Here is a 12,941-nt window from a genome sequence, read left to right on the forward strand (position 1 = left end):
GGTGCGTAATAAACACACATATTAGTTATGTTCACCGAAAAAACTATGAGTTGTTTTTTGTAACCGAACACCGGCTGCCAGGTTTTTATCGAGTTTTTTTCATTATTTCGTTATAATAGGTGTATCGTATAGGTGGTACACGCGTCGCGTCGGTGGCACGCGATCGTCGTTATTATTATTTTTTATCTCAACGGTTTTACACTTTTCCCCCGTTTCTTCGTTATCTTTTTGCGTGTTAATTGCGAAAAAGATACCGCGAATGCGTTAATCTCTTAAAAAAAATAAAACCCTACGGTGCGAATACATCTCGGCTGTTGATCTTTGATATGGATAACAAAACAATGCACGCACACAAGCATACACACGCATAGGGTGCTCAGATTAAAAAAATGAAAAGACTGTACAAATTTAAATTATATTTTATGCCCCCAAATTCAACCTCCAGAGTTCAATTTATCTGTCTTTCGTTATAATGCTTCTTAAATAACCAAAACTAATTTTTTACTATTAAAAATAAATTATTGACTCATTTCCAATTTTAAGTTAATCTGTTGTTGCTAACCATTAGGAATCATAATTATTATTGTGTTATGCGAAGTGCTCAAATTAAAAATTATTACCCACCACGCGTTTTTTTACTATAATGATTTACTTTTTATACAAGAAATAAAGAATTTTTTCTCGAAAAAAAGTAAACCAAACATAAAATATAAATAAAAAAATACATAATTCAAATTTTTTTCATAGAATAAATAACTAAGTACAGGACAACCATAAATTATATGTTATAATATGTATAACATTTAACGAATAAACACTATAAACACTCACATACACGCGAGTAAAGATTCCGGAAGGAAATGTAGTATTACTATAGTGTATTTAATAATAATTGACACGTCCGACGGCGACGAGAGAAAACCTTTTCGACGAAAATAATAATTTGCCATCGCCGCCATCTTTACCGACGACTTTTACCGAGACCAGGAAAAGCCATTAGGAAAAACGTTCGGGCCTTATTACGGCGGCCGTTGACAACGTGGAGGGGGTGAAGCAGGGGAGTCTATAATATAGGTACCTACGCGTTTCACCAAAGTTATTAATCAATTCCTATCAGCCGAGAGATGTATATAGTAGTGGGTGTGTATGTCATTGTTTTCGTTGCCTCGTCGAACGAACGATGTCTTAATACGAATGTGCACGAGCGCGAATATATGACGGCTGTCAAAATTCCTTTTATTTAATTATAACTTATTTCCCTCGTCGATGCTTAGTGTTGTTTTTAGGATGGGCGGCTACGTGCGCTCTAGGACGTAAGGCATTCGTTGGTATGGCAGTTACACCAAACTTTCGACGAGATCTAATGAAAAAAAAATAATCATTCCCCTAATATATCCTATCACCCAGCGGCCAGCAGTCACCACTCACAAATATCGATTTTTTTTTTTTTCAAAATTCGTAAAATTGTATAATAAAGTATAAAGACGCGTAAGTGGAACAATCTCTTGTCTGTGACAAGAATATATAGGACTGTGATAATATTTTACATACCAGTTTCGTGGTATAAAAACATATAGATGAGCAAATAGTAAATAATACATTTAATTCAACCTGACAAACGCAGTCTTTTCGAATTATCGTGTTGGTGTGTCTATACTCTATATATTATTACATACATCTGTATTTCATCCCGATAATTTTTAATATTATTGTTCATATTTATCGGCCAAAATTCTGTCGTATTTCTAGTTACTACCCACGAGATTTCAAGAACAAATGGTAAATTTCGAATTTGAATTTTAAATTCGTACGCGGTATATAATCTGGGATGTCAAGTAAAAAAAAAATGTATATAAATTGAGGATAATATAATGTAATATGGAATTCGATAAGTTATATTATGTGTGTAACTACTGTAACTGTGCAAGACAGTTCGTATGTGTGTTTTATTGTGGATACATATTCGATGAGTTCCCATATATTAAATATAACAGACACAGCATGTTTGCTAAAATCGAAAGGGGCTATTTTTTGTGCCTTTTATGAGTTTTTTATTTATTTAAATAGCATACGTCGGGCCCTTATTTTGACCGCAATTCGCACTCTTTTTGAACCAGACTATATTAAAAAAGGGTCGAATATTAGATAGCCTCGAGCCACACGTCATATTATATGTATAATATATATAGGAAACCTATCGATGTATAATCTTCAATAGACCGTAAATGTTTAAATATTCGAACGGAAGTACGTATATTCTAACGCGTATCAAAGGCATGTTGACCGGACACTCGGAATAAATTACAGCGATATAAGACATCGTATATTATACAATGAAAACAGATCGGACTACACGCATATAATAATATGTATAGTGTATATACTTCCTAACCTATATATTAGAAGTGTGGAAAATTACCATTCGCGCTTACATATCATATATATATATATTATATACATTATACAATATACATAGATGTTTTGTGCGTATAATGTTGTAAGTCCGAAAATTATTAATATATCACATTAGAAATAAATATAGAGCGTGGAGCCGAATAACTCAAAAGAAAAGGTTAGCGAGCAGGATAATTTTTTTCAAACGACTTAAATAATTATCGAGCCTGTGGGTTAACGCCCCCTGCACATGAGCGCAGTAATGCAGTATACATACAATAATTTATGAGATACGATATTATAATATATTATTATACATGAAAATATGTATGAGCGTGTGTGTGTGTGTGTGTTTACTATAACATAATAATATAGAAAACGTCAAACATATTGTGCGCGTCGTTATTACAGTCGCCGTCGTGATTTCTCTGCACGAGCGTTATTGTACAAGAAATTATAAACGGATACCTACACGTAATTAGTGGCGAACGTGGAATTTATTAAATCGTCGGGTAGCAGCAGTTTGTGCGCCTCTAATCACGCACGTCCCCCGGGGCTCCGGTAAAACACCTAACGACAAGGCGTAAAACAAACACCACCCGACACTTTACGGCCGACTGCTCTTTACATATATATATATATATATATATAACATGTGATATTAAACCGCGAGTAAAGCGCGTTTTTTGTTTTTGTGAAGTTTTAATATTACGATCATTACTATTCACATTTTGTTGGCGAGTGCGTGCGAGTGTTTATTATAGGTACACGTATATACACGCAGGACCGATGGTTATGTTACGTAGGTATGTTACAATATTATAGATAGGTATGCCGTAATTTTCGTAGCGCCTCAGCGACCTTTTGAGATATTGTCGTGTGCTCAAGTGTTAGGAAACACAACCGTACAATTCGTCGTACCTTGTGTGCCTACAACACTGCAGTGTGGGCGTAATTTGCAATTGCATTTCACGAACAAACATGGTGATTTGTGATAAACACGATGAGTTTTAAACGAAACGTAAAAAATCGAAAGTATTTTAATATCGTAAACGGATACTTCGATCGATTATAATATTGTAATAACTAATACCGATTAAGTTTTGCAAGATTTTTTTAAATAATTTCAAATTTTCGTTTTCTACTTAAAGTACAGTTGGCAATTAAATTATATAGGCCTATTAACTATAAAAGCATTATAATAAAACAGAACTCTGAGCTAAGCGTTATGCCGTTATGCACAATGTGTGCAGTTTTTAAGACAAATATTGAAATATGTTCAAACGTGCAATTTCCTATATATTTATAATATACAGCTGCGGCTGAACGCATGAGTAATAAAGTAATAAAATAGTTTTCCAACTATAAATGTTTAATAAAATAATGTCACTAGCGGTATCTTGTATTGAACATTTTTATTTGTTATAACATGTATTTCGTTAAAATTTACCAAGTTTAATGCTCCAATTCTATCTGGTGATCCATCTGAGTTGAGCAACAAATCACTTCCAGTACTGTCCTCGCTGTGATCAACGATATCTTCCACCCTTTCCTCTTCACCATTATCATCTATAACACAAAAGATAATATTAATCATAATTTTATAATAAAAAAAATCGTTCCATAACCGATTTCAAAGTTTTAACAAACTTCATACTAGACATTACTACATTCAATTTATACATAAATCATTTGATGTATAATACTTTTTGTGTGGCTTGGCTCGTGCACGAAAGGGGTGTCATTTGCCACGAGCCTCACCCCCTTTATGAAAAGGGTTTAAAAAAATGATTATCGAATAATTTACGCTTCTATAATACAGCATCATGATTGGGCTGATGATGAATCGTGTGTAGGGATAAAAGACGATTATAAAAAACTAACCCCGTGTCTAAGTCGTGTACTTTTGCAATTGGTTAGTTATGCAAACGAGGGTTCGAATCGAACATGGCTTCCAGCTACCCTTTTTTTTAACCCGTTTAATGCAAGTATACACGCCCCATTTATGAAGCCAACATAATTTTTCTAGTTTTACTGACATTTCAATTTTACTCGGTTGTAATCTTTAAATTATAGTTTCATTAATAAAGCAGATTATATTAAACATTATGTTAACATTTTATTTTCATATTGAAAAAAATGTATTATTATACTAGAAGTAATTTTTTTATACTATAAGTATTATCCATCTACATGACTAAATCCTATTATAATTAGGGCTGAATTGTGATGACCATTGATATTGAGGGTTGCACCAGATTTTATACCCAATCAGTAGTATCAGATCCTCTCTTAATTATGCTGGTGCCCGTATGTCTAGTTTTGTTGAATATAAATAAAATAAAAATAGTCTTAAGTGTGCTCACTAATGTTAAAATTAGGACAAGTTTTGAAAATGTTCAAAACTAGTAAGCATTATTATCATTACACACAAATGAAAATCTTGCTGAATCACTTTTACCCCTATATGCGGGTTAAATTGTACTTTTTACTCAGAAAAATAAATTTTGTTCAGTGTCAATCACGAGAGAAATATTTTCCCGTAAACGATTAGGGGTTGATTTTAAAGCCAAAAATATAGTTTTACGGGTTCACGAGCACACAAATTGAGCCTATGTTATATGCAGTTTTTATATTATATGCAGAAATATAGGGAGCGAATCTTTTTTACCCCATTTTCACCCTCTTCTATGGTTTTACATTTACTTGAATTTGACCCCAGATATTATGATCGAGGTTAAACCAGATGAGCTGTATAATATTCACTATACGACATTGTTATTTACCAAATTCATTATTTTACGAGTATATAAAATATACATGCGGTAATTACGTATAAGATTGTATTCTACTTACTTAACATAATCTACATAATCTACATAATTTAAATAAAAGTATTTCTAAGCTTACCTTCTTCTGGAATTGGTGATTGAGACTTGGCACTTTTAATACTCTCTGCATCGGTACCTGTAAAAAAAATAAATGATTATCATTACATTATTCAATTTCACGCTATAAAGAGGGGTCTATTTCAAAGGGTTAAGAGCTCGTGCTATGTGTACTGTTGTGTTGTGTTCCTGTTCTTCGCGCGTATACTGCCTAAAGGGAATCAGTCGAGATTCTTTGAATAGGACCGACACAAGATATTATACAAGGACCTGATTTATACACATATTTCCTATTGTTACAGAACGTGACCAAAGCGGTTATAAACGAAGGGTAAGCTATTGACAAAATATAGCACGTGATATCAAAAGCTATTAATATATTTTTTAATATTTCTACCAATTTCCAATTATATATTTATATCATTTATTTTTTTATATAAAAATATATACAATATTCTTAAGGAAAAATTCGAAATATATTTTCCCATGGGTAAATTCAAGTTTGTTAATGATCAAAGTTAATATATAAGATCGTTTAATTTCTAAAACTAAACTCTACTCTTAATTTCCCAACGGGCTTGAAATACCAAACCTATATAAAATGAAATGTATAGAAAAAACTTTTATCTATACATTTTTTTCATACCTAACAATAACTCTGATCACGTTTTCACAATATTAATACAAATGGAAACTCGTTGAAAATAAAACGTGAAAAATCTAACAACAGTGTTTCTATAGCTAAAAATGACCACAACGAACGTATGAAAATTCACGAGTTTCATAAGGAAGACTTAGGGTTTCGCAAAACACATTGAACTATTATACAAGACGAGTGAAAAAAGATAAAGGCCATAAGTAGTATGTATTCCCAAGGGTGACATTTCGTGTTCGAAAGTGCGATTTAGTCAGAAGTGATGTGTCTTATTTATATGAACGTAACGCGCCAAAAAAGACAACCCAAACACCCTATGGCCATTTATTACGTTTAACCTCAGTGGACTATATTTTTTTTTATAGGGAACCCCTTGTTTGAGGGGAAACAAACACGAAAGGTGATGGGAAATTTAAATTTATACACCAAAGCGCCTGTCGAACGAGTCCAATAAGTCAGTTAAATATAAATAATGGTTAGCCGTTAGTTGGTCAATTTACTTCTGAAATTCCACTTTTGAATTTTATACCAAGGCCATATGAATTAATAATTTCTTTGCGGTCAGTATGTATGTACATTTTATAAAGGGGTGGAGCTGTCTATCAAGTCTGTCTTTAAATTTGACGAATGGTATACGCAACTTTAACCTAATAAAAAATTCAAGAGCACGTCTATTACATATTTTAACGAATTATTGACAATGGATACTCAACGTCAAGTAAAATATTGTTTTTAAAAGAATATACTTTCCAAAACCATAAAAACAAAACCTATTTATTAACATGAAAAATGTTTGGTTTTGATGGATGCTTTAATAAAAAAAATATTTTCTTATTTATAATTTCAAAGGTATAACATAATATGATACGAAACACTCAAAATTATAAAAAATATTAGAATAATATACTTAAGCATACTTTGTAGGTCATAATAATTAATACTGATCAACAACAGAAAAAAAATGTAAAATATTGTCATATAGAAGTATTTAATAAACATAAATTATGTTATTGAAATTTTACTCTTTTGGTGTTTTATACAATTGTTGTTGTAATTAATCATCGATCACATTATTGCAGAATACTTAAGTATAACTTTATAGATTTATATACTGATCATTATAATAGTTAGATATACAAATAATGCTATGTTGGTCGTTTCTAATTGTCTACAGAAGACAACAATTATTTTACTCATGTACAAAAGGACCTTTTGATTTCACTAACTCACAGAATGACTCATTTAGATATTGATCGTTGTTTGTGTGTGACATATTCTAATACCCTCGCAAATAAGAGCGACCGTGCATGCGTAATCCATATACATATAGGCGAAAAATCCCCAAAAATGAGGGTAGTTTTTGTCTCGAAACTGGATATATGTACACGGAATACATTATAGTAATACAGCTCTGTGAATGTTTGCTGCACGTATATTCATTATATTCCCCAATACATCGCAGATGTTGGCTCGGGGGCGGGTTATAATATAGGGGTCAGCAAATCTTGCATATACGAGTGAGCTGAGTCTGAATCATTCACCGAAGGGAGAATAATTTAAATTGGGTTTTTTTTTTTATGAAAAAATAAAAATGAATAAATAAATAGACATTAGAAGTAAACTGGGCAAAATACAAAAAATACAATTTAAATTTCCATCGAAAAAGAATATAAAATTTAGTATTTGCGAATACTATTTTAATAATTTAAGTATGGTTCAAAAGGTTCGCCCTAAACAAATAAATAGCGTGTACGTTAAAAATGAAGGGCAAAAATAATACCCCCTTCTTATCCATACTGCTGGCCAAAAGCGTAGGAATACCGATTTTATTTATTCTGGTCACAACTTTCATAACTAGGCTGTGTATAACAATATGTAAATTAAACAAAATATTTCAAACACACGGATTATCACGACATTCGGCGGTATACATATTCTACGCGCGTGTGGCTTATAATATTTAGTAGGGTATTAAAATTGGAAGGATGTATTGTGGATTGTGTATGTGTATGTGCGTGCGTGTGTGTGTGTGTATGTATATTTTTGCATTATATATTTCCAATAACACCAGGCTACCATTCATTGTAAAAATATACATCATACAAAATACCACCAGCAGTTTTGGAAATGCCGATTCAGGGTCGATACGGACATTTAAAATGTATATTTTATTATTGTACACATTATAATCTTCAACACATGTGCACCGCGTATATATGTATTATATGCTAATCCTACCATCCTGGGCTGACCACTTGGTCTGTATCCCAGGTAGAAAGAGCGATTTCTTTGAAAATAGTTGGAATACACCTTATAGTGCCTGACAAAAGACTTTGCCCTTACATTTATACTCGTTAACCTACACATATTTGTGTATTATTATGATTTCTACGGAGAAAAAAACGTGACCATACGCATATTCTTAAAAATATTAAATAAAAAATATTTAAATATTTTCTTTTATATTAAATTTACAAATTATAATACTACATAACCTATATCATTAGCCAACTATGTTTTATACTTTTTTCAGTAAGTTGACAAAAACTATAGGTCTTTTCCCTCTTCAAAACTCCCTTTTCAATTATTTCACATTAACTATTTCATTATGGTGTCCACTACTACATGCATACAAGTTATCAGCCCCTTACAAACACCCCAAAACGGCAAACTCTAAAGGCCGTTAATAATAAATATCTATCTTCCCCTACCTCAGACATTAGTTGAAAGTTCTTCATTCCCTAAACTGAGAACCAACATGTGCACAACAGTTCCGTCATCTCGGAATTGAGAGGTATATATTAAACGACGTTGATATTACTCTTATTGTGACAAAATTTTAAGTGCTTACTACTATATATAATGTATTTATTTATAAGTAAAATGATACAATTTTTCTAAATGGAAATTAGAAACTCTGAGAACCACGGATAAGATTCGTATTACGTTTTATTAAATTTAACAATCAAAAACACAAAATAAAACAACATATATAATATGATACAAACAATGTAGACTGTAGAGTTATCATAATCGTACAAGCAATAAGTATCGACTTCGTGTCTATGACTGGTCACGTAATATAGAAGAAAATAAAACGTATTAGGAAAGAATAATTTATATTCCTTGTAATAAAACTTTCTCCAAGTTAAATATTTTATTTTAAAGTAACTTAGAAAGCGAAATATCATAGTTTTAAATTATAAGCGATTTAAAAATTGGAAATACAGTTATTATATCTAACACATAATCATACCTAACAAAAATATTATGCTAAACAGTGTGTAATTGGATACTTGCCATTGATTGAACGGTACACATGATTGTATGAGTCAATAACGTATATGTTTACATATTTGACAATAGATAGTTAAATTTTTAATTTTGTTTGTTATTCTTATAGGCAAAATACTAAAATGTAAGCATTTTATTGAATAATATTTACTATTTAGGTTATACTAGTCATAATAAAGAATAAAGACTTACTCGGATAAGAAAAATATTTAGTGATTTCAATAAAAGGTTCCATCGTTTCTATTTAAATTGATATTAATCATTAACATAAAATACATGTGAATCACAGGAACAATATTTACGAATTGAACAGTTCATAAACACCTAACATACTATACTATTCAAATATATATTATTTGGACCTATAATTTCGACGTTTGTTATCCCCTCCTACGTTAAAAATTTTGGTGTTTTTTGTATACAACGTTATACATTTTTATTACCTACCTAAAATGTAGTTTCTCTGCCTACTCGATGAGTTCAATTGTGTCTCAAAATTCCCGTTGAACGAAATAATATATAAAAACCAATTCAAAACATTTAACGTGAAACACAGTTTGGGTGCTTGGCACACGTATCACACGTCAGTGATTCATATTTCAAAAACACCTAATGTTTTATTCAAAGAGGATAAGAAGTATAATATAAATACTGAGTATTGATAATAATTTATACTATGATTATTGTTATAATTATTATTTTTTTTTTACGTAACTTTTATACATGAATATGCTAACTAGACAAATTTATAATCAGACCATATTTAATAATAATAATAAAAAAAAATGTAGCATTAATGATTTAACAATTTGAGAAACCCTGTAAATCTGCACGCAATCCTTGAATTCAATACAGTTTTACACGTTTGAAAAATTCTTGGTATCCTGCTGATTACTTTTGAATAAACATTTTACAATTGAATTTATATACTATTATGCGATGCTTTGCCCTTTGATGTCGGTAGCTATTTTACTTATCAATAGTACCATATAGCTTATATAATATATATAGTTATCTTCCGGTTTTTACCAAAATCGTTTTTTAGCAATCATTCTTTACTACTAAAAAAATAAAATAAATTGACCCTCAACGTCACAATATTGCAACGTTACTCATTTCACGCCTTTTAAACATGATCACTCGCCCTTGGCCAAATACAGCTTATTTATGATATCCACATGCTTGCTTATAGTACTTATTTAACGAACAGTCTACTTTAATAACATTGAAATGGCGTAGTCATCTTAATCATAAAAATGTAGTTACTACAAATTACGAATATTCAAATAAGCTGTTATAGATATACTATAGTATGCACAATAAAACCGATATTATCAATAAAAAAATTATTTAGATACACGAAAAATTGTTTTTAACAGAGTAATAATACTTGTTGAACTTGGTTTTTTATCGCTCAGTCCATTTAACTATTACATATCGTTATGTCGAGGGGCTGAAAATGGTGGAAAAAATCTGAACAACTAGAGGCCTAAAAAACGAAAAAATGATCGAAATAAAAAGGGGTGAATGATACACAAGCACGAGTTTATGATGGCATGTTTTCATCGTATTACAAGATGTGCCACCCTCGCATACTCGTTTGTTTTTTTATGCGCTTTTCGCATGTCTGCACATATAAATCAGAGATTCGTAACACCTGCTGTTGAAATGCAATAGTCCCTTAATATATATAAATAAAAAAAAAATTATACTACCAATATCTTTGCAATGTCTACATTTACAAGGCCACCTCTTATGTACCCCATGCAATCCAAGATATTTTCATTGTTTTTTTCTTTTTATTCTAGCTCTCGATTACTTACATAGGTACCGTTCTTTTCTTTAGCAGGTGTGTTAAATTGTGCATAACTATAATTTGTAAAATTAAACTAGTAATAATAATTCAGAATTTTTATTTTTGCAATAAAATTTTAATTTATTTTCTAATTTTTGTTAATTTTTTAACACAGTAATTTTAACACGATCTATTTCATTATTTATCTGCATACCTATCTACATTATTAAAAAAATATATTGAATAACAAAATGGTAGCTCTAATGGTAGTGTCTATATTTTATTATGTTCGTGTCACGTGACAAAATTTCCCTTTTTATTATTACCTGTATATTTAACAGAAGGGTTGAATGTAAGTAACGCATGCCGACATAGCTTGTGCCAGCAGTAAAACCCCTTTTGCAGTATTTTCAATCAATGAATAGCGAAATTGTTTATACTATTTGGTACGTGTAACGTTATTTTTTTTTTAACATGCTGGATTTAATGCGCAGTAGTTGTTTTTCTATTCAAAAGGGGTGAAAAAAGCACCCTATTGGCTCGAGCTATTTATTCAGCTCTTTTATTCATTTTCATATACCTGCGTTAAAAAGGGTAAAAAACGGTTGGTTTTACCACCTGCGTCACGTGCTTGTGTCGAAATGCACACCCTTTTTGTCGTCGAAAAATGTATTTGTAAAAAAAATTATGTATTATAAACTTAAGATCCCGGGGTGTTAGAATGCTAAGGAGGAAGTGAAAATTAAAGGGAGGTTCATTAATTCAACAACATTTTTCTCGTAACGGACTTTTTAGAAGTACACAATGCTACAATGGTATCCCTTTGCAAAACTAACCTATAAAAACCGTTATGCAAAAAGGGGTGATTGTGAGGGTTGACGATATGGTAATTCGTTACCTGATTGGTTTATGTAGTTCAATGAAAAAAAAAAACAAAATGGTGATTCAATAAATAAAGTTGACAATAAGTTTATAAGAATAATTTCTGTTACAATATTACTTATTTTTTTATTTTCTAAAAGTAACTATATTAATAAGTATTATACGGACGAAATAAGTTCATTTCTGGAGTCAACAAATTCTTTTTAAGTGAACTTTTCAACGTTAAGACGAAAATAATTCAATCTTTCGCTTAAAAAACGTAATTTAAATGCCATTGACCAACCCTAAAATGCGTTCTATAGACAGACTTATAGGTTTTTTATATTGTCCACCGTAATCGAATTTTGGCCGGACCCTTTCGCACGTTTCTTTAGAGTTTTACTTTAAGTGCCTTTCAATTTCGCACCCATTTACCCAAGTAGGAGTTTATTTTCCTAGCTAAAAAAAGGATAAAAAAACAACCACTTGGCCTTAACAGCTGTTGGCGAGTACAGGGTAAATAAATAATAGGAAGTAAATTTATTTCTTTTGTTTTGTTCGATTTCGAAATGATAAAAAAAATCATTCAGAATTCCGAACACAACCTTTGACGTTTTTCAAAAGGCTGAGGTCAACTATATATATGTTTAAAGAAACCAGTCACATAATTTGAACTAAATCCGATTGAAATGTAAATAGAAATAATTCGGCGGCCAAACATTGGGCACAGAGCGAAAACGATGAATTCGTGCTTGTGTGTTCAGTGTTCCCTCAATAATCTAAAGCAGCCAAGGGAGTAAAGATGGAAAATAGGAATTTCAAAAGGTCAGTGAGGAACAATAATATGAGATAAGAAGAGACATGGCAAAGGGCAGATAGCGTGGATACAAAGGCCAGTGAATTGGAAAAAGGGGTATGTTAAAAAAAACCGTCCGATGATTGAATACACACATACATATATATATTATATTCTTCGTGTCCTCCCCCAATTTACTTACGAGTACATATTGTGAGATTCTAGGAGTAGAAGAGGGATGTCATATGTTTTTTTCTC

At 31.2% G+C, this 12,941-nt stretch overlaps 1 protein-coding gene across 1 annotated transcript in view; it reads right to left on the reverse strand.

Annotated features, from left to right (window-relative positions):
* The window catches only part of LOC114130916 (POU domain protein 2-like), a 40,263-nt gene that overhangs the window by 4,994 nt on the left and 22,328 nt on the right, over window positions 1–12,941 (reverse strand). The window contains exons 3-4 of the mRNA XM_027995993.2: window positions 5,305–5,361; window positions 3,845–3,963 (exon numbers count right to left, since the gene is read on the reverse strand). Of these exons, the coding sequence (XP_027851794.2) occupies window positions 3,845–3,963; window positions 5,305–5,361 (176 nt within the window). The remainder of the gene's footprint in view (window positions 1–3,844; window positions 3,964–5,304; window positions 5,362–12,941) is intronic.

The sequence above is a fragment of the Aphis gossypii genome, chromosome 2 (assembly GCF_020184175.1).
Source record: "Aphis gossypii isolate Hap1 chromosome 2, ASM2018417v2, whole genome shotgun sequence".
Lineage (NCBI taxonomy): Eukaryota > Metazoa > Arthropoda > Insecta > Hemiptera > Aphididae > Aphis > Aphis gossypii.